Source organism: Hemibagrus wyckioides, linkage group LG16 (assembly GCF_019097595.1).
Source record: "Hemibagrus wyckioides isolate EC202008001 linkage group LG16, SWU_Hwy_1.0, whole genome shotgun sequence".
Lineage (NCBI taxonomy): Eukaryota > Metazoa > Chordata > Actinopteri > Siluriformes > Bagridae > Hemibagrus > Hemibagrus wyckioides.
In genome coordinates, this window is record NC_080725.1 from 10,349,240 (window position 1) to 10,372,601 (window position 23,362).

General features: G+C 41.1%; 2 protein-coding genes and 1 pseudogene across 3 annotated transcripts in view; 2 read left to right on the forward strand and 1 right to left on the reverse strand.

Annotated features, from left to right (window-relative positions):
• Positions 1-23,362, reverse strand: part of ccar2 (cell cycle and apoptosis regulator 2) — a 34,428-nt gene that overhangs the window by 4,470 nt on the left and 6,596 nt on the right. Inside the window, exons 1-12 of one of the 2 annotated variants that reach the window (XM_058411149.1) lie at positions 4,260-4,415; positions 3,616-3,701; positions 3,414-3,528; positions 3,185-3,320; positions 2,992-3,103; positions 2,524-2,670; positions 2,227-2,443; positions 1,887-1,997; positions 1,271-1,431; positions 988-1,114; positions 556-684; positions 7-147 (exon numbers count right to left, since the gene is read on the reverse strand). In XM_058411149.1, coding sequence (XP_058267132.1) covers positions 7-147; positions 556-684; positions 988-1,114; positions 1,271-1,431; positions 1,887-1,997; positions 2,227-2,443; positions 2,524-2,670; positions 2,992-3,103; positions 3,185-3,320; positions 3,414-3,528; positions 3,616-3,701 — 1,482 coding nt within the window. In that variant the 5' untranslated portion in view covers positions 4,260-4,415. Of the gene's footprint in view, positions 1-6; positions 148-555; positions 685-987; positions 1,115-1,270; positions 1,432-1,886; positions 1,998-2,226; positions 2,444-2,523; positions 2,671-2,991; positions 3,104-3,184; positions 3,321-3,413; positions 3,529-3,615; positions 3,702-4,259; positions 4,416-23,362 lie in introns of those variants that run through there. The other variant, XM_058411150.1, reaches the window with a different exon arrangement.
• LOC131367135 (uncharacterized) lies at positions 19,866-20,537 on the forward strand. Its single transcript, XM_058412392.1, has one exon. It carries the CDS (start codon positions 19,866-19,868, stop codon positions 20,475-20,477), a length of 612 nt encoding a protein of 203 aa, XP_058268375.1. The 3' UTR covers positions 20,478-20,537.
• On the forward strand, positions 21,151-22,375 carry LOC131367136 (uncharacterized; annotated as a pseudogene).

Genomic DNA, 23,362 nt, shown 5'->3' on the forward strand with positions numbered 1-23,362 from the left:
GTGTACCAGGGCAGAGCTGATGTCCTCTGCCTGTATTTCAGAGTCTGGAAGAGTCTGAGTCTGAGGCAGGCTGCAGAGGGAGTGGTACAGCTGGAGACCAAAATCCCTTTGGAGCATCTCGCTGAAGAGCTCACTCACCAAACCCACCTAATACACACACACACACACACACACACACACACACACACACACACACACACACAAACAGTCTGTTTCATTGGTGCTGTTCGTGCTGTCAAAAGCAAGTTTATGAGTTCAATTCTTTTTCTTGTCACTTCATCACTATTACAGCTCTATTTGTCTATAAATTTGGTGGAAAATGAGTAAAAACTAGATCCCTGCATTCTGTTGTGTCATGTTTGGACAAGTGCTTATTCTTTAAAAAAAATTGACCCAAAACAGAAAATACTAATTTCCTAGCTTTGATATTTGCATTGTTTGAGAACTTGGATAATCATGATCCTCTATGCTGCTGAATATTTTGCTAAATCCTTTGCAAGAAAACAGGAGTGTGATCGACTGATGTGTTTTTATGGCCATGACGTGGATGCAAACCTCAAATGCATCTCTGCACTGTGACATCCGTGGCCCCAATAAAGACAAGAGGGAGACTGTAGACAGTGTGAACCCTGCAGAGGGCTGGACTACCAGTGAGGGCACATCAGGGAGAGGAGACTCATGTTCCTGAAAAAAAAAGAACAAGAGAAAAATAATATTCAAAATGAGAATGAAACATTTTGCTGATGTTCTCAGAAGTACCTAGCTGCACACTGTGCACTTTACGTGGCTAAGACAATCTTCTGTCCTAGCTCTGTGGTGTTGTTTTTATGTTGAACTTTGTTGTTGTATGTTTATGTAGCACCAGGTCCTGGAGAAACATTGTTTCATTTCACTATGTACTGCGTCAGCTACATGTGGTTGAAATGACAATAAAGCTTCTTGAATCTTGAAAAAGTGTTTAAACATGCAGTATGTGGGTGTCCTGACCTCTCGCTCTTCCTGTAACTTAGCCCACTCTTCTGCTGTCGGCACTAAATTCCACACATCCGGCATCAAGATGATAACGGTCTCCATTTTATCCCCAGAAAGTAATCTCAGCTCTGTCATTTTATGCCTTAAAAAGGGAGACAAAGACGTCAACAAGGATTATGCAATGATGTCTAAATCAAATGAACATCATCTTGAATTACTCTTAAAGCAGATCAAACATGTTGCAACATGGAGAGTCGACCACAATGTGAATCTCTGTATGCATGCTGCATTTACTGACCACTGCGTACAAGCTGAAAGGTCCAAATCCATCTGTTCCATCACACAGCGCACTGCAGTGCGTATGAAGGTGCTGCTGTCTTTGGCTGGATTGGACCCGTCCTCTTTGGACCACGATCCTCCTGGGAGCTGCAGCTCTCCTGCTTTTTCCAGTAACAGAAACTAATACAAAATGACAGACGGGGGGAAAAAATGAGAACCACATTTATGATTTAGTGCAAAATGTCTGACAGCATTAGTATCTATTGTGCTGAATGGGGTCCACTGAGTGTACAAGACACTGTGACCTTGCAGAATAAAGCACAAAATGACTAAATGAAATGACAGAAAAACACCAACTTTCTGGTATATAGCATAACAGGATATAGTCCAAGTCATTTTTAAAGAAGGACAGACAGCAGCCTTCAGTGCCTCACCCATGCTCACCTTGAATACTATAACAATTGTTTGCATGTTCAATTACATCCATCTTTTGTTTACTGTATGTGTATATCTAAATGCATTTGCATGCTGATTTTTGTAAGAATTTGCAATCAAATTGTGGTACAAATGCTAAAACATACCAATAAAGATAAATATTATATGTGAAAAGTGTAGGGGATGGGGGGGGCAGGAACCTTGAAGAGTGCTGTAGGGTGGACCGCATCTCCTTGCACCTTCCCATCCTCTGCATAGTTACAACACTGTGTATAGAAGTCCTCAATGTCAGGCATGGACAGTAACAGCACCTGCAAGGGTGAATGGAAAAACATTACTGTAAACAACTAGTATTTTTGTGATACATACTTTACACTCGATGATCGGAGTGTTCATTTCATATTTCGTGTTGTGACACTGCCAGAACGTCAACATTACTGGCTGTCTTTGCATCATGTGTGTCACATCCCCAGAGCTCACAACTGAAATCATACAATTTAAACCTGGCTTTAGATTATTAGATTATCCTCCTTAGATTACCTTAACAGAGTAGATGGAGCTGTCTGTGGAGTCTGGAGATGGAGTCACTTCTGTTTTAGGTTGTTGCGAGCCTACATGGAAGTGACAGGGCCCTGCCAGAGGAAGTGGATGGCTGGGAGGGAAGCTCTCAGGCCAGCAAAGCTGAACATGAAAGAGTGAAAGGGGAGCATGGAGGTGTGGGTAGCGCCGCTGTAGCTCCAGATTATCACAGGCCAGGCTGAAAGAGGAAAATAAACAGATGCTGTGATACAGTGTGCTTTAATCAACCTTGTGCTGTTCTGGTGTAAGTGGACCCACCTGTCTCGTGGGAAAAAGGAGAAGAGAGGAGAGTTGGTACTGGTTTGAGAGGTGCTCCTTTTGGAAGCTTCCTCATCAGATGGGGCTTTCCATCGCCGTCTCTTCTGGTGCGCATTGTCACCTCCCCAAGAGCCACCGGCTTCCTCCCTGAATCAAACAATAAAAAATAAGTTGAAGAGAATCTGTTTAATGTCATGTCTGATTGCATGCTGAGAGAATACACACCCTATCTGTGGTATAATATACATGAAACAAAGTATTAACTTTTAAAGAAATTGGAATCATTCAAAAGACTAAAGTTGTATAAAAATGTTCATACTGCACATGCACTATGAGTTGACATGGTAGTTAACTTCACTCAGTGAAGTGATATGCAAGTTTGCATAAATTTCCTCATTCAATATTCTAGTTTGTAACAAAAGAGTCCTAGGAAATATATCAAATAGCCATCTGCTATCCACCACTCACCAGTATCGGCCTCTCCTCCCAGCCACAACCTCATTGTGTCTTTTCCTGCTTCCTCCAGCCCAGGGAGCAGACCATGGCAGCTTCTGATGATGGGGAATCTGGAGCATGCCACCTGACATATGACAACAGGTTTGCTTTTAATCTGTACACTGAAGAACTGTACAACATGGCTGTTTCAGTAGTACACCATTACCTGGATTTGGCTGCATACCAGGAATCAGTGGTGGTATTTTTGGTGACTTGAGCAGTGGTTGACGCTTGTTTCCCAAAATGCTCGGCATCAGGTTTGGTGTCGTGGAGTGTAGAAGCGGTGGAGGAGATTTAAACGGCTTGATGGAGAACGCAGCAATGAAATCAAACTGACATTTGTGTTTAAGGGAAAAAGTGCATGCAAACAGTACAAGGATGCCTTGACAGCTTACCTGGCCATTGAGCACCTGCACCCTTTGTGCTGTCCACTTGACAGACTGCGAAGGATCCTGCACCGCCTTCACCAGCACCTTCTCGCCAACCAAGGGCGCTCTGCCTACTACAGCACTGGAGAAACAGAAAGTCCAGCAACTAAGCATGCAACTCTACTGCAATGCAATGTTTAATGCAAAGCATTTAGAGATGAAGACAAACCTCATTGCAAAGCGTACATCCCGGTCTACAGTCCCATGGCGGTCCTGCAGCTGCGTCACAACCCCAGTAAAGACTCGCTGCCTCATCTGTGAAGATTGATTAATCACACACTTGTTAAGATTTTTTATAAAAAAGTGATTTTTTTATATATGCAGGACACATCTTGATAGTCTGGTAGGAGTAAATCAAGACTGATGTCATCTTGATATATCTGGGATCAGCAGTGTAATGTATTTCAGGGTCAAAACAACACACCTCCAGTCACCTGGATAAGTAAGTATTAATCATTTTAACTTGGTTAAGAATACTAGTGCTGATTATCTGGACATAAAGTAGGATCCGTGTGGGGGAGGGGTGAAAGCAAGGCACGACGTTTACAATGAAAACAATGCATGTTTTCACTTGGGGGAAAAAAAAAACATGTACCTTTGCTGCTCATTGTAACGCAACCTCGGATTATCGCTAATTCTAGTCATTGCTCATGCTGGCTACGAGCTAGTTAGCTAGCGTATTTATTGAAGCAGTTTTTTTTAAATAATTAAACTGACTAGGGGGTCAACAGTAACTGCATTATTTTGGTGTTTGCTCATGCTCCTTTTTAGCGGTATGCAATTTCTATTAACAATTTTAATACAGAAACTTACCTTAATCCCTTTTATAGATTATTTTGTCGCTATTGTCGTCTTCTTTTCCGCCGTCTTCTTCTTGGATTGAATTGTAACGAGCATGGTGATTAAGGCGCATTACCGCCCCTATTGGCCATAACTGGATACAACAGTTAATGGCAACTCGGGATTCGTTTTACATGTGAAGTAAAATGGCTCTATATACACACAACAGTTAATTCCAATCCACTTGTTTGATTGGTCGAGAAGGAGAGGCATTCCAAGAGTGCATTAAGTATAACAGCATGCTCCAACCAGAAGCCTTGGATGACTGCAAAGGTCATCACTGTACCGAGCCATCAGACAGGCAAAGCGAATACACGCCCAGAGAATCCACAGGCACTTCTGTTACAGCGGTGACACCTGGCGCATATGGGAGGTGATCCAGGTGATCACTAAGTACAAGACAACTCCACCTGCCTGTGACAGTGCGCTGCCTCCCAGATACGCTTGGCTTAAGGTGCAGAACAATGTGGTGGTGAGGAAGGGCCCAAGTTGCCACTGTTGGGCCCTTGAGCAAGGCCCTTAACCTTCTCTGCTCCAGGGATGCTGTATCATAGCTGACCCTGTGCTCTGACCCCAACCTCCAAAGATGGGATATGCAAAGAAAAGAATTTCACTGTGCTGTAATGTATATGTGACAAATAAAGGCAAATTATTATTATTAATTATTATAAGACCATCCCTCCTCCCAAGCAAATGCTCTGTCTAACCACGGCTGATGTGAGGAGAACTCTATGCAGCATTAACCCATGGAAGTCTGCTGAATCAGAAAATATACCTGGCTGAGTGCTTAGAGATTGTGTAGAACAGCTAGTAGATGTTTTCACTGATATATTCAACATTTCCCTGAGCAGCGCCTTCATTCCAACATGCCTCAAGACCACTACCATCGTTCCCGTGCCAAACAAGTCTACAGTGTCTTGCCTCAGTGACTATCGTCCCGTTGCACTGACACCCATAGTAATGAGATGCTCGTCATGAGGCACATCAAGACCCAGCTGCCACCTTCACTGAACCCCTTGCATACTGTGTAGCAATGCACAGCTCAAACCACATCATCAAGTTCGCCGATGACACAGCCATCGTGGGTCTCATCTTCAAGAATGAGTGAGCATACAGAGTGGAGTAATAGCCTGGTGTAGTGTCATGTGGCAGCAGGTCTTTCACAGCTGCCTACAAAAAGCACCACATTTAGAGAGAACAGGAGAGAGCCAAGTGAGGCCAGGCAGTTTTGCCTTACAGAGAGCTGAGGGATATGCTAACCACTTCACTTGTGTTTGGAAACTGGGCTTCGCTGACAACGCCTGGTCTGTGCTTCTTCGCTATATATATATAATATATATAGCGCTATATAATTTCCAAATTTTTATGCACTTTTAATCATTTAATTAATTAATTAATATTATTCTAATTATTTCAATACAGAAATATGTTGTATTTCTTTTATGAACAGATAATTTTTCAAAACATAAATATTTGGGGGTTCACATTAGCTGGAAAAAAAACTTTTTACCTCTAATAAGTAAAATTAAATCTGATCTTCAGAGATGGGACGCACTATACTTACCTCTAGCAGGCAGAGTAAACTGTATAAAAATGAATGTCTTAGCTCAATTCTTGTACTTATTTCAGTCCCTTCCAGTTTTTATCCCAAAAGCTTTTTTCCATACACTAAATAAACCTATTTTAGCATTCTTGTAGAGGGGGAAGAATCCTAGAATTCGTAAGGAGTTTCTCAAAAGACACAGGTCCCTGAGAGGTTTAGTGCTTCCTAATTTTATGAACTACTACTGGGCCGCTAACCTCCAAAAACTGTTTGTTGGTACAATACACCACAAGTTGACTGGTATAAAGCGGAAGCAAATACTTCTACATCACTTTCTCCTCTAATAAGGTAAAAATGTTAACGCTTTTGCCACTTTATTAGTGAGAAGAATAGTACTTGAATGGAAATCAACAGTCCCACCTAAAGCTTTAATGTGGATGTGTGACATGGTTTTATATTTGAAATTAGAAAAAAAAATGTAATGAAGGGATCTGTCCAAAAATTTTATGAGACATGGCAACCTATGATCACATATTTTGAAAAGATGAAGACTCTCCCCTTTAACTGACCATTATAAAGAGATTTGCAGAAACTGGTTTAAACGTGATTACCAATATTGTTTGGTTTTATATTTATGTAAAGACCACTATGAATGTGTCAGAGTATTGAAATGTATTATTATCTAGATATTTATTTATTTAGATTATTCCTACTATGATATTGTCCATCTGTTAATATGTACAATATTGTGAAGTTTATCTTGTATTTTTTATTTTATTTTGTTTTCATTCTTCCTAAAATTGTCTATTCATCTTATTGTTGTTTTTGTAATTTTATTTTATTTTGTTATTATTGTAATTATTTCGGTGTAAGGGTCATCATGGGGGAAAGTTATGAACTTAATTGTATAAAGTGTTCTGTTAAAGCTTGGAGAAAATAATTATAAATAAATATAAAAAACAAACAAACAAACAAAAAAAAAACTTATTCCCATAGCAACCAAGGAGTCAATAGTGTTTTTGCAGCAGGGGATAGTGCGTTGTCCTGCATGAAAATAATTTTATTCTAAAATACTCAATTCTTTTTATACCATGGAAGGTAATGGTCAGCTAGGAACTCCACATATTTTGCTGAAGTCATTTTAAGACACCCAGGGACTCTATAGGGACCTACTATCTCATTTCCCAAACTTCCTGCCCAAAACATTACTCCGCCACTTCCTTGCTGACATCATGTAGCAGTTTTACTCTGGTTGTGTTTCCACTCAATAAAGGCAATGCTGATGAAGGAGGTCCCAGAATGTTTTATTCTGTAGAAATACACACAATGAATTCTTTGGACACACATCTTTCTCCTTCACTCAGGGCTGTCGTTAGCCGAGCGAGAAATAATACTACTGACCATGTGTGCTCATAATACAAAATTCTGTATATATGGTTAATACAAATACAAAATTCTGTATACATGATTCCTTACAGAATTAATTATGTACATTGTACCTGATAACTCAGAACACACAATAAACAAAAACACAAAAGTTTTGATGGAGTTCACTCACAATCGACATTGTATGTCGATAATTTTATAATTATTAACCCATCTACAGTCTCAGTCTTGTAGGAATTCACCAACCATCCAGAACTCCATCCATCTGGACCTTCCAGTGTAGCAATGCATTCATCAGTGAATAAAGCTGTTTGAAAATTAGTCTTCATGTATTTCTGAGCCCAATGCAAACGTTTCTTTTTGTGAGCATTGGTTAGGGGTGGCCGAAATAAAGCTTTATGCACAAAAAAACTTTCTTCCTCCCCAGAATGCAGAATGTTTTTTGAATATGATTTCAACCATGCAAATCTCAAATCAGTAGTCCCTAAATTCAGTGGTGGGCCATTAGGGCCAGCACGGCCTTCTCTGCTGGCCTAAACAGCAGTGATCTGAATCACTGACTTGCATTTTAATATATTTAATATATTTTTCCATGAATGTGTATTAAATTATTCCCAATAGTCTATTCTCTACATTTTGTAGCTTTTCTCTTGGTTGCGCTGCTTCCAGTAGTGTATATTTATGATAAGAGTATTTATCCAATCATATTTCAGCTAGTGGCTGACATCATGTGTTGCCAGGGTGAAAGAAATCTGCCTTAAGGCCTTCAGAATCAGTAGTGCAAGCGCCCATAGCTTAAAATAAGTGGCAATGAAATTGTTACATTAACCAATCAGATTTCGAGTTAGGATCACTGGGGCCATCTAGCAGGCATACGATTAGCAATTTCCCGTCCTTTGATTGGATAATTGGAGTAGTCTCATTTCAGATGCTGCAACCTCCGGAGATTGCAGTTTGCTGCATGTGTCATCAAGAATGTCTTTTTTGAGAAAAGTAACCGTAATAAAATTGACTATTCCTTGTGAGGTGTGAAATACTGTAGTCTAATTTCTTTTTTACTTTGCTCTTTAGCGGTTGATTAGTATCTATTGCCATGGCGTCATAATGATGGTATAGAGATGGATTAATTCAGAAAGGACACAAGTGAAGGCGTAGGTGTGAAATGCACGGCCCGCCACAGCCTAAACTCCATCAACATGTGGATTTTGCACCCAGAGGGGCGAACATGCTGGAACTTGTTCACACAAACATCCTCAGCGTGTACTGTGTGGAGCCTCACCCCCACCTCGGCTACTCTTATGTTATGCTAATTCCTGTATACACACTGCTCATCACTCTAAACCGGTTCTGAAACAGGTGAAAACCACCTCTGCACTTCAGTACTGTTTTGAGTGCGCTGACTGGAATATGTTCAGGGAGGCTGCAACCAACTGTGACTATCCACTTGGAGGAGTACACAGAATCCATTTTAGCATCTGTGTGTGTGTGTAAATTCGTCTATAGAGTACTTTTTTGTAATATTTTTAGAAAGGAGATCTCTCTCTCTCTCTCTCTCTCTCTCTCTCCTTTTATTATGACCAGCAGGGGAGTAAATGCTGTTAAGAAGAATCATGTTCAGTTTATTTCATGGAATTGTAAACGGCTCAATGGAGCTATAAAGCGGGAAAACATTAGCTCATCTTGGGAGACTGGGAGCTGATATCACTTTTTTTACAAGAAAAGTCTAGAGGTACAGAAATCCTCATAAATAAGGGTATGCAATTTACTGCAACAAAAGTTATTTCTGACTCCAAGGGACATTATGTTATAGTAGAAGGGAGACTTTATAACATGACAACATTGTTTGTTAACGTATATGCCCCCAATATAGATGATAAATAATTTATATCTTCTGTTTTGATAATGGGGGGTGATTTTAATTTTGTGTTAGACCCAATCTTAGACAAATCTTCAAACGGAACGATACCCCTACTCAAATCAGCCAAATTGCTACACATGTTTATGAAAACCTTTAACCTTTAACCTGTCTCGATTAGGAAGAAATGTAAAGAAAAAAAAGAAATTAACTAACAGAATACTAGAAATAGATCAGGAGTATTCAGAATTTCAGTTACTATCCACTTCACTTCCACTACTGAACATTTGATACGGGCAAAAGCCACATATTATGAGCATGGTTTACAATTTACGAGACAGCGTTGTCCTGTGTCATCCCTACTATTTGCATTAGCTTTAGAACCCTTAGCAATTTCTCTATGTGCATCTACAGCCTGTAGTGGGATAATGAGAGGGGAGAAGAACACGAAGTATAGTTATATGCTGATGATCTTTTAGTTTACATTTCTAACCCCTTACAGTCAGTACCAAACATTATGTCAATTTTAGATCAATTTGGAAAAATCTCAGGATATAAGATTAATTTCTCTAAAAGTGTTATATTTCCGATTAACCCTAAAGCCCAATTAGAAAAACTTTCATCTCTTCCTTTTAAAGTAGTAAACTCATTTAAATATTTAGATCACCATAACTAAATGCTTTTCTTTACTTTTTAAAGAAAATCTTCTGCAGCTGTACGAAAACTCTCAACATATTTTTAAGAAGTGGGCCAATATCCCTCTTATATCTTAGCTGGTCGTATTAACATGGTGAATATTAGCATTTTGCACAAATACCCTTTTTTTTTTTTTACCAGTGTATCCCAGTCTACATTAATAAGTCATTTTTTAAAAGATTTGGATAGAATAATTAGCCAGTATATTTGGAACAAAAAGAATCCTAGAATCAAGAATCATATTTTACAGAGGATTAAACTAAAAGGAGGGATGGGTCTACCTCATTTTCAGCTGTATTACTAGGCATGTAACATAAAAGCGCTTTCATGTGGAATGCAGGAGGGGTCAATAGAATGGTGTGATATGGAAAATAAATCATGCTCGCCTTCCTCTTGGTCAGCATTAATCTATTCAGCTTTGTCTACCCTTCCATCATCACAATTGAACAATCCAGTGTTTCCAACTCATTCAAAATTTGGAAACAGATAAGAAGGCATTTTAAGTTGTAAATATACTCTGTTTTAAGCCCATTAACTGCTAATCAGTCATGTCTCTGATCCCAAATGGACTCAATATTTCCTATCTGGTCCAATAAAGGGATACACTCCTTTCAAAATCTGTTTAGCAGCAAGTGTTTTCCAAAATTTCAGCAACTGCAGCAGATATTTTATCTTTTTATATTTACAAGCTCGCAGTTGAGCTCAAAAGAATTTTTCATCATTTCTTAAAGAGCCGCCAACTTCTCAAATGGAGATATTGTTTTTACAGAATACATTTATCAAAGGAGGAATTTTAATTATATATAACAAATGATCACAGCTAGAATGTGATGTTTCATTAGAGCATCTAAAAATGGCATGGGAAGATGACCTTGGAGCATATATTGAAGATTGGCAATGGGATAAGGCACTAGAACAAGTTCATTCTTCTTCATTGTGTATTAGATATGGTCATTTATTGTCAGAGGTGTTGGGAAAATAGTTGGACCCAGACCCAATTTTTGGTGTCAGTAGTGATAATATGGAGCGATCTAAAAATCAGTATACAGTTCTTGGATTTGTTACACTCTTAGCATGTTGATTGATTTTTCTCAACTGGAAACAGAAAGATCCACCACACTGGTTGGCATTGATTAAAAATGTCCTACATGCAGCTTGAAAAGATCAGATGTTCCCTAAAAAAGAAAACTAGAATTTTTTTTTTTATTTTAGAAATAAAATTTTATGCAGCATGGAAGTTGTTTATTAATTATTTCAATGAGAAAGCAATAATTGAATGCAAAAAAATCCCCCCTCCCCTTTTTTAATTTCTTTTTCTCTTTCTTCCTTTCTCTTTCACATATAACATTACAATAACGTTAAAATTCATTGTTAAAAATTAATTTATTAATATAAAAAGTTGTAAGGGAATTTTTGTGCCAGTTGAGAAAACTTAATAAAAAGAATGTTAAAACAACAAAACAAAACAAAAAACAGCAAGGGCCAAACTGTCCCGAGTCATCAGAGAGGCAAAACACACACACCCAGAGAATTCATGGCCACTTTCAGGGCAGTGGAGACACCCGGTGCATGTGGCAGGGCACCAACCTCACTGGACTAGATGCAGTTTGCGTATCATCCAAACTGCTCGACGGACGATGCCATTACCACAACCCTCTATCTAGCCCTCACCCACCTGGACAATTAGGACACATATGTATAAATGCTGTTAATAGACTTCAGTTCAGCATTCAATTCAATCATCCATGATTGAGAAGCTGAGCCTGCTGGGCCTGAACACCTTAGAAATTGGATCCTGGACTTCCTGACTGGGAGACCTCAGTCAGTCCGGATCAGGAACAGCATCTCCAGCACCACTACACTGAGCACAGGAGCTCCTCAGGGCTGTGTGCTCAGTCCACTGCTGTTCACTTTGCTGACTCACAACTGTGCAGCAATGCACAGCTCCAACCACATCATCAGGTTCACGGATGACACAACTGTGGTGGGTCTCATCAGCAAGAATGATGAGTCAGCATACAGAGAGGAGGTGCAACAGCTAACAACCTGGCTCCAAACGTTGAGAAAACAAAGAAATGGTTGTGGACTTTAAGAGAGCACAGAGTGGCCAATCTCCGTAGGTCCTCTGTGGAGATCATCAAGAGCACCAAATTCCTTGGTGTTCATCTGGTGGAGAACTTCAGCTGGTCACTCAACATCAGCTCCATCACTAAGAAAGCCCAGCTTTATTAGCCCACCTTTATTAGGTTGCCTAATGTCCAACTGTGCTGGCTTAGTTTGCACAGGGGGAGATTGAACATGGTGGCGCCCAGTCAGTAAATAACAATCAAGCTAATGATTTTCCTTATTCTTTTTCAAAATAACAGACTATTAACTGTGAATCTGTGAATACTGAATCCACCAACAATACCCAGAACTGACTTTTTTTTTACTCCCACTCCCAACCCTGAAGCACTGAAAAGAATTTATGAAAATACAACTCAAACTACCACTGGACACAGTCAACCAGATCACCTTCCACTGTGTTCACCATCTTGGATCATGTTCCAACAAAACATCCCGACCGATCATCACGAAACTGGAACACTACAAACACAAAGTACTGATTAAGAGTAAAGCAAAAGAACTGAAAGGCATCACATATGGACTGAACAACCAGTTCCTCCTGCTTCCCTCCTTCTTTCCCACCATTCCCTCGGCACCAGTATTAAACACAAACATAGGCAGGCATAACTTTCCATTGTTCAGATTAAGACATTTTACTTTTAACAACCAATAACACAATACCTTAAAGTAGTATTGTGAAATGCGTGTGGTTTCAGAACCCAGACAAAAAGAATTAACATCATCAGTCACCTAACTAAGCTTAAAGCTGATATATGCTTCTTACAGGAAACACATTTGACGAACTCAGACCTGCAAAACTTAATATTTAAACAATATGATAAAATATTCTCATCAACATACAATAGTAAACAATCAGGTGTCTCAATCTTAATCAATAAAAATATCCCACTGGTCCACAATACATCTATTATTGACCCAGAAGAAAGATTTATTATCATTAATGCATCAAGTAATCATACAATGATGTATATATATATTTCCATGGACTCAATGACAGTTGGAGAATAAATAACCCCACGTCTAGACAATACATTTACTTTTCCCTCCTCCATCAGACATTTTCCTGAATTGATCTTTTCCTCATTCCTCACAGGAAACGAAAAGATTAAATAATTATCATATTCAAATATTCACTCATATTCAAATAACCCCAGTGAACAAAATGAGTTATTATAAAATGCAATATGAGGGTATTATAAACAGAAAATCCCAATTAATCATTCAACAACTTAAATATGAACAGTTCCGATATATATGTTATATATAACAGAACAGGTAAATATCTAGCAAATCAACTACAACGTAAAAAAGAAAAAGAAATTATTCCATCCATAGTAAACTCTACAGGTGAAATGGTCCACAACTCAGGATATTAATGCTGTTTCAAAACTTCTACAGTGACCTATACTCCTCTGAACACAATGTAAGTCAGTCAGATATAGACATCTTTCTAAACAACCTTAAACTGCCAACACTACCCCAAGAACATGCAAAAAGTCTAGATGCACCCCTCACCCCAGATGAACTCCATAAAGCACTAAATAAAATGCCCATTTACAAATCACCTGGACCTGACAGATTTCCAGCAGAATTCTATAAACAGTTCTTGCAAATTCTATCACCATTATTTCACAGAGCAGTTACATAAATTAAAGCTACTTCAACAATACCAGCACTCATGAATACAGGTGCCATGGCTAAAACCCAATAAGGACCCAACCCACCCTTCCAGCTACCGCCCCCTTTCACTCATCAATAGGGATTTAAAATTAATTACCAAAACACTAGCCACCAGAATAGAGACAGTCACCACAATGTTAATCCACCCAGACCAAACAGGATTCATCAAAAACAGGAACCCCTTAGACCAGGGGTAGGAAAGTTCGGTCCTAGAGATCCGCAATCCTGCAGAGTTCAGCTCCAACCCTAATCAAACACACCTGAACAAGCTAATCAAGGTCTTCAGGACTGCTAAGGCTATAAGCAGGTGAGTTTTTTTTGGGGGGCTGGAGCTGAAATCTGCAGGACTGCGGCTCTCTAGGACCGAACTTGCCTACCCCTGCCTGTCTATAGACAATGTCTATAGACTATTTAATTTAATCTTTCACAACAAAAACAAAGCAAAACTATAATAGTATCATTAGATGCAGAAAAAGCTTTTGATAAGGTTAACTGGTCATTTCTCTTCAGCATCCTACACAAGTTTGGTTTCAGAGAGTCGTTCATCCATTGGATAGAAACACTATACAGTTTACCACAATAATCACAAATTGGGTCACCTCACAGAGTTTCACACTTCACCAGGGAACAAGCCTAGGATGCCCACTCTCCCTGTACTTATTTGCCATCTTTATAGAACCACTAGCAGCATCCATACGACAAAACATCAAAATTAAAGGAATTGAGGATACAAATTCACAATATAAAATTAGTCTTTATACAGATGACATATTGTTACACTTGCAGGACCCCTACAGTTTACTAAAGGAAACATTTTACATTATTAACTAATTTTCCAAAATATCAAACTACATTATAAACTGGAATAAATCAACTATACTCCCACTATCTGAGCATGCTTGGGATTCTGCAGCTCAGGAATCCCCTCTTCCATTTCGTATAGGCAACATTAAATATTTAAGTATTACTATTTCCCCCAGGCTTAATCTCAACTACACTCTTCTGTCAAAAAAGACAGAAGATGATATCAGACGTTGGACCAACCTTCTACTTTCACTCATCGGAAGAATTGCCACAGTTAAAATGAAGATTATACCACACATAAACTATCTTTTTTCAATGATTCCCACAACTCCCACAGAAAATTGATTTAAATAACTTGACACACCAACATCTAAAGCATAATTTCAACAAGAATAGACCTAGAACAAAATCAGTGTAAATCTATTTCAGTTGCAGATCCTGCTTTCAATCCAAAAAAATGAAATATTTCAAGAATATTACTTCTTCTTCTTTCGGCTTTTCCCTTCAGGGGTCGCCACAGCGAATCATCTCTCTCCACCTATCCCTATCTTCTGCATCCTGAACACTTGCACCTACTAGCTTCATATCCTCATTTATTACATCCATATACCTCCTCTTTGGCCTTCCTCTTTGCCTCCTGCCTGGCAGCTCCATGTCCAAAATTCTCCTACCAATATACTCACTCTCCCTCCTCTGAACATGGTTCAGACCATCTTAATCTGGCCTCCCTATCTTTGTCCCCCAAACGTCCAACATGAGCTGTCCCTCTGATGTACTCGTTCCTAATCCTGTCCAACCTTGTCACTCCCAAAGAGAACTTCAACATCTTCAGCTCTGCTACCTCCAGCTCTGACTCCTGTATCTTCCTCAGTGACACTGCCTCTAAACCATACAGCATGACCGGTCTCACCACTGTCTTGTACACCTTCCCCTTGATTCTTGCTGAAATCACACAGAACTCCCGACACCTTTCTCCACCCATTCCAACCTGCCTGCACTCGCTTCTTTACCTCTTTCCCACACTCTCCATTACTCTGGACTGTCGACCCCAAGTACTTAAACTGCTGTACCTTCTTCACCTCTTCACCCTGTAATCTTACTGTTCCACTTCCCTGCCTGTCATTCACACACATGTACTCAGTCTTACTATGACTGACTTTCATTCCTCTTCTCTTCAGCGCAAACCTCCACCTCTCCAGGTTTTCCTCCACCTGCTCCCTGCTCTCACTACAGATCACAATGTCATCTGCAAACATCATTGTCCAAGGAGACTCCTGTCTGACCTCCTCTGACAACTGGTCCATCACCATAGCAAACAGGAAGGGGCTCAGAGTCGATCCCTGATGCAGTCCCACCTCCACTTTAAACTCATCTGTCTGCCCTACAGCAGACCTCACCACTGTCCTGCTCCTCTCATACATGTCCTGCACCACTCTGACAAACTTCTCTGCTACTCCTGACTTCTTCATACAGTACCACAGCTCTTCCCTTGGCACCCTGTCATACACTTTCTCCAAGTCTACAAACACACAGTGCAACTCTCTGACCATCCCTATACTTCTCCATCAACATTCTAAGAGCAAAAATTGCATCTGTTGTGCTCTTTCTCGGCATGAAGCCATACTGCTGTTCACAAATTTCCACTACCTTCCTTAACCTAGCTTCCACTACTCTTTCCCATAGCTTCATTGTATGGCTCATCAACTTTATCCCCCTATAGTTGCTGCAACTCTGCACATCACCCTTATTCTTAAAGATCGGCACTAATACACTTCTTCTCCATTCCTCAGGCATCTTCTCACTCTCTAAAACCCTGGTAAACAAACTAGTTAAAAATTCTACTGTCTCTCCTAGACACTTCCAGACCTCCACCAGGATGTAGTCAGGACCAACTGCCTTTCCACTTTTCATTCACTTCAAAGCCTTCCTGACTTCATCCTTTCTAATCTTATCTACTTTCTGTTCCACAGAGTTCACCCCTTCAACTCTTTTTTTCCCTCTCATATTCCTCATTCATCAGCTCTTCAAAGTACTCCTTCCATCTCCTCTGTACACTCTCCTCACTTGTGAGCACCTTTCCATCTCTATCCTTAACTCTAACTTGCTGCACATCCTTCCCATCTTTTTCCCTCTGCCTAGCTAACCTGTACAAGTCCTTCTCTCCATCTCTATTGTCTAACCTAGTGCACAACTCATCATACGCCTTCTGCTTGGCCTTAGACACCTCCCTCTTCACTCTGTGCTGTAACTCCTTGTATTCCTGTCTATTCTCTTCAGTCCTGTCCATGTCCCACTTCTTCTTGGTTAACCTCTTCCTCTGAATACTATCCTGAACTTCCTCATTCCACCACCAAGTCTCCTTATCTTCTTTGCTCCTTCCAGATGACACACCCAGCACATTTCTTCCTGTCTCCCTGATCACTTCTGCTGTAGTTTCCCAGTCATCTGGCAGCACTACCTGACCACCCAGAGCCTGTCTCAACTTCTGTCTAAATTCCTCAGACCATTCCTCCTTTTTCAGCTTCTCTATCTCTATCTTTGACATCTTCTTACAGACCATCAAAGTCATCCTACACACCACCATCCTATGCTGTCTGGCTACACTCTCTCCCACTACCACTTTAGAGTCACTAATCTCTTTCAGATTGCCTCTTCTACATAGGATGTAGTCTACCTGTGTGCTCCTACCTCCACTCTTGTAAGTCACTCTATGCTCCTCCCTCTTCTGGAAATAAGTGTTAACCACAGTCATGTCCATCCTCTTAGCAAAGTCCACTACCATCTGTCCTTCAAGGTTCCTTTCCTTAACTCCAAACTTGCCCATCACCTCCTCATCACCTGTGTTCCCCTCACCAACATGTCCATTAAAATCAGCTCCTATCACCACTCTCTCACCTGTGGGAATAGTCTCTATCACCTCATCTAATTCACTCCAGAATCTCTCTTTCTCCTCTAACTCACAACCTACCTGTGGGGCATAACCACTAACAACATTCAAGATCACCCCTTCAACCTGTAACTTCAGACTCATCACCCTGTCCAACACTCTCTTCACCTCCAGAACATTCCTCACAAACTCCTCCATCAGGACCACGCCTACCCCATTTCTCTTACTATCCACACCATAATAAAACATCTTGAATCCTGCTCCTATACTATGAGGCTTGCTACCCTTCCACCTGGTCTCCTGTACACACAGTATATCCACCTTCCTTCTCTCCATCATATCAGCCAGCTCTCTACCTTTTCCTGTCATAGTACCAACATTCAGAGTTCCTATTCTCAGTCCTACACTCTTACCTTTCCTCTTGTCTCTCTGTCTGCATACTCTCCTCCCTCCTCTACTTCTTCGACCAACAGTACCCTGTAGTACCCTGTTAACCCGGGCCTCGACCGATCCGGTATGAAATTCAGAGTACTGACCATTCGCATGGTTAAATTTGGCAATGTTTTATGCCGGATGCCCTTCCTGAAACAACCCTCTCTATTTATCCAGGCTTGGGACCAGCACAGAAGTCACTGGACTGTGACCCCATGGCTAGATTATTTCAAGAATATTACTATTTCATCAATTCTGACAGCCTGGTGGACACAAGATCACCAAATTAACATTAACACCATGTAGATACACCCCCATCTGGCACAATCCTGACTTTCAACTACAATCCAATCCACTTTCCAACATGGCAACACAAAGGAATCACTCACCTTCACCACCTATTTAAGAATAACCAATTTCTATCATTTAAGACACTAATGGAGAAGTATGGAGAACAGTTCCTCCAATACCAACAATTCAAATCCATAATTAAATAAAAAATTAATATAACTAATAACCCACTACAGCCTTCCAAACTAACTGATGAGATTACGAAAATTACAAGCTCAAAGAAACTACTATCTAAACTCTATAAAATCATATCCAATAAAGGCACAATGACAACAATCCCAATAGCAAAATGGGAAAAAGATCTTACTTTCTCCCCTAACTCTTGAATTTTTGGACAGAAATCTCTAACTGCATCTTCTCTATGACCAGCAACACAAATTTACAACTCATACAGTACAAGACTATCCACAGAACCCATGTCATCCAAAGTAAAATGTTTAAAATGGGCTTAACTGACACAGACACCTGTTCACAGTGCACCTCAGGTAGCATAGACAATTACTTCCATGCCACTTGGGCATGCAAACCAGTTCACTCCTGCTGGGTAGTGGTAACAGAGAAACTCTCCACCATCCTGAGCTGCAGAATCCCCACATCTTCATCTCTCTGTTTGCTCTGAAACATCTCAGAAGTTGACTATCTCCCAGTTAAATAAAGAAACCCACTGCTCATTTCTCTATCACAAAGAAAATCATTCTTCTTAAGTGGAAAACTAAAAACTTATCACTTATCAGTCACTGGATTAATCTTCTTACAGAACACATAACTATACAGAAAATAAAAGCAATATATCAGTTTAAATGAGTTTAAATGAGACATTTGGGGCTAAAGCCATGCACATCCTCATGCGAATCCCCATGCACATCCTTGTAAATTCCTAAAAACAAACTTCTTCTTTTACTTTTCAATGAAACACCAAGGAAGGGGGATGCCCATATGATGACCGGCTGTAACTACCAACCCTGTACAGTTGAGGGAAGTAGCCAACCTTGATCTGGTGCTTGAAAGGAAGAGAGAAGGAAAGAAGAAGCGATGCCACTGGCTCATAGGGTTGAGTGCCTGTAAAGGTAGGCTAGTTTGTGATTGTCCCATCGTAATTTGCATATCTTTTTCTGGTTGACCCAGTGTCTACTTGGAAAGACAAGTTGGTGACTGAGGAAGAACAGTGACAGCTAGGAAAGACGGCTGACATTTGGGAAAGACCAAAATCGGGGTGTGGAGGCTTGGCAAGCTGAAGCACAACCTCTGTGAGGAGGAACCCACTGCTAATTGCTATGGAAAGGTATATTACAAGACCCCCAGGGTCGAGCGAGAACGGGGGAGGATGATCGGCCCACAGGACAGAACTGAGTTATGACCACTCATGATGGACTATTGAACATGGAACAGCAAAGCAATTTATCCCGGGTCTGCAGATGTGGGAGGATATGTAAAAATGAGAGGGGTCTGAAGATACATCAGTCAAAGATGAAGTGCTTGCAACCTGAGCATAATGTGCATAACACACAAAGAAACCTGGTGAGACGGAGGAGAGACAGGGCAGGAGGCAAACCACAGTCCTCAGAATATCCAGGTGCATGATGAAGATGGGAGCAGGAACAGCATCATTGATGTGGCAGAGGTCATGAAGCACCAGACAGAGGGGGAGGGTGTACAGGATATTAGACATCCTGGACAGGATGTGTAGGAGTGGTCCAAAAAGAAGCATTGAACTGGCTGGCTGCAGTGGAAAGGAAGGAGTGGGAGAGGTTTGATCATTATGTGGATGAGGTGCTGGGAACAGCCTTGGCAGGAGATGTGGGGAACAAGCTCAAGGCCATGGCATCCATAATAGGTGCTGATTGCTTTGGAAAGAAAGAGCTGAAGGGTAGAACATATGTCCAGACAAAGGAAAACAAACGTGTGAAGGAGATAGCAATCCTTAGGGGGAATTTGCGGAGGTTGAGAAAGGCATATCGCGAAGCAACAGCGGATGAGAAACCAGCACTAACAGAAATGTGTGACAACCTGAGAGGACGCATAAAGACCTTGCGAAGAGCTGAATGTCATAGCAGGGATAGGAAGCGAAGAATGAAGGAGTGGACAGATTTCACCAAGAATCCCTTCAAATATATGTCGAAACTTCTGAGTAATGTAAGAACAGGGAAGCTAAAAGCAACAAAGGAGGAGGTGGAGAAGCACCTTCGTCAGGTCCACAGTGATCCTAGAAGGGAGGACAGTTTAGAGGAGATGCAGGAACTCATTAAACCAACAGAACCAGCTATCCCCTTTAGAGATGAGGAACTGAGCTGGCAAGAGATGAATACCTTTCTCAGGAAGGTCAGAGCAAAATCAGCCCCAGGTCCGAATGGCATTCCATACAAGGTGTATAAATATTGTAAAAGGCTCAGGACACGTCTATGGAAGCTACTGAGAGTGGCTAGCGGATAGTTGGCTAGTCGCTGAGGGATATTTCATCACGAAGGAAGAAAATTCGACAGGGATCAAGCAATTCCGTACCATCTCACTCCTCAACGTCAAAGGAAAGATTTTTCTTGGGATTCTAGCAAAGAGGCTGACCTCCTTTATGATGGACAACGGGTACATGGATACGTCTGTCCAAAAGGGGGTAGTTTCAGGAGTAGCAGACTGTCATGAGCACACCAGCATAATCACTAAGATCATTGAAGATGCGAAGAAGAACCGTGGTGACCTGGCTAGCGGCATCCAGCAGGTACCTAGAGCCTTTATGGATGACCTTACCATCATGGCAAAATCAGTACCTGAAGGGAGATGGATTTTGGAGGATCTGGTTAAACTCACTGATTGGGCTAGGATGGAGTTTAAACCAGAAAAGTCCAGAAGCCTGGTGTTGAGAAAGGTTCTATCCAGGACCTATCCAGGATCTATCCAGGTCCTATCCAGGACCGGTTCTGCTTCAGGATTAAAGATACCATCATCCCAACGGTTCGGGAGAGACTAGTGAAGAGCTTGGGGAAGTGGTACAGGGCAGACCTCAATGACAAGCAGAGCTTGAGGGAGATGATTATCCAAGTAGACACCTGGATGACATCCTTAGAGAAGAGCGGCCTACCTGGCAAGTATAAGGTCTGGAGTTACCAGCATGGGGTACTTCCTAGACTGCTCTGGCCACTACTTGTTACGCCAGGCAGGCATTGTGGTCAGGACAGGACGGAAGTGGTCTGCCAGCAGGGCATTGACGGAAGCTGAGGATCGACTCCAGCATGTGGATATTGTTGGGACAGTAGCTCAAGGCAGGCTTGGATTAGGTTGCTTCACCAGAACAAGCTGGAATAAAGCTGACCCAAAGGAACGCCGGGAGGGAGGTCCACAAGGCAGAGGAGGAAACCCGGCATGCCAAGGCTGTTGAGATGAAAAAATAGGGTAGCTGGACAAGGTGGGAGGGTGTACGAGAAAGGGTCCTGACGTGGCAGCCAGATAAAGTTTTTGATGTGTTCAGTCTATGATGTTTTGCCTATTCCATCAAACCTCCATATTTGGGGGATGGTAGAGAGGCCCAGCTGTACATTATGTGGAAAACAAGCCAACCTCGAGCATGTCCTTTCACCATGCCAGTCAAGTTTGACAGATGGGAGATTTGACAGAAGTTGGCAGAGGGTGTGGACCAGGCAAGGAGGAGGGTTAAAAAACTTTCCAATGGACACCATTTAATCCAGTTTGTCAAGGCAGGAGAAAGCATAGCAGCAGGATGGAGGAGTGGGGGGGTTCTGGCCTCAGCAAATGACTGGGAAATGCAGACAGACCTGAAGAAGAGGTTAAAATTCCCAGAGGAGATAGCACACACTAGCCTCAGACCATATATTGTACTCTGGTCTAAAGGCACCAAGCAAGTGGTGCTTATGGAGTTAACAGTACACTGGGAAGAAAGGATGGAGGAGGCTCATGAGCGTAAGCTTAAGAAATACCAAGGCCTTGTCCTCGAGAGCCAGCAAGATGGATGGAAGGCCTGGAATTTACCAGTAGAGGTTGGTTGCAGAGGGTTTGCTGGGCAGTCACTCTGGAGAGCCCTCGGGCTGCTAGGTATTGGGGGGATGGCCAGGAGACAGCTAGTAGGCAAGGTCACTGAACAGGCCAAAAGTGTATCTCAGTGGATTTGGATACAGTGGGAGGTGCGGTGGCATATATATATATATATATCACTTGTTCTTGTATTTGTTGTTTTGTTTGTGCACAATATAACTACTAATAACTACTTTCAGTCCTTAGCTCTGTGTTGTTTTGTAGCTATATGTTGTTATGTTGTTTTATGTAGCACCAGGGTCCTGGTGAAACGTTATCTCATTTCACTATGTACTGCATCATCTTGACTTCATATTGCATTAAACTTTGACCTGATAATAAAGTGGAACAACCTTTAATTAAGATCACCTGGCAAACTAATTAACAAACCTGTCCGAGATTGATCCCAGTTATCTAAAATAATAGGAGAAATAAAACAAGCAAAAACTTTCACTGGAAAACTTGAAATGAAATGTTTATTTAACTTAAATCCTCCTGATGTCACTTGCATAATAATTTAGAAGACAGGGTAAGAAGAAAGAAGAAAACCTTAAATACAGAATACAATAAGTTAAATTAAATGTAGTAGTGCAAATATGAAACACAGTTGTGGATTTAACCAAATTTACATCAGTATTTACATCACAGTACACATGTGCAAACTGGCAGTAGATAATGAATATGACGAACCTTGAGAGTCTAGAATATAATGATGTTAATGGTTGTAGTAGTGCAGTGTGAGAGTGTTATCACCTGTCACACACACAGGTGAACTACTGTACAATGTTATTGTGAATGGTATGAATGACCTCCTGTAACGTTCTCTGTGACAACGAATCTTTCGGAGAATGAGCTCCTCTGACTCTGTAGTGCGTTGTAGAGTGGGTGAGACAGACCACCAGACCTCCTGTTCATCACTGACTCAAACGTCTCCAGTTTGTGTCCAGTGGTAGATACAGCTTTGCGAATTAGTTTGTTATCTGCTGTTATCCCTGGTGCTGATGCTGCCCCCACAGCAGTACACAACAGAGTAAATGGGACTCGCCACCACAGACTGGTAGAAGACCTCCAGCATCTTGTAGCAAACATTGAAAGATCTGAGCTTCCTCAGAAAATAGAGTTTGCTCATTCCCTTTACGTATACTAACAATTCCAACCTCCTTGGCCATGATGGCTTAATCAAAGTTAGCAAACAATACCTTATTTTCTATTATATCTGACTTGCTCTTGCATAAATATCTCTGGGACTTTAGTGCAATTCCAATCCTTAAAGGACTGTGCATGAACATATATAA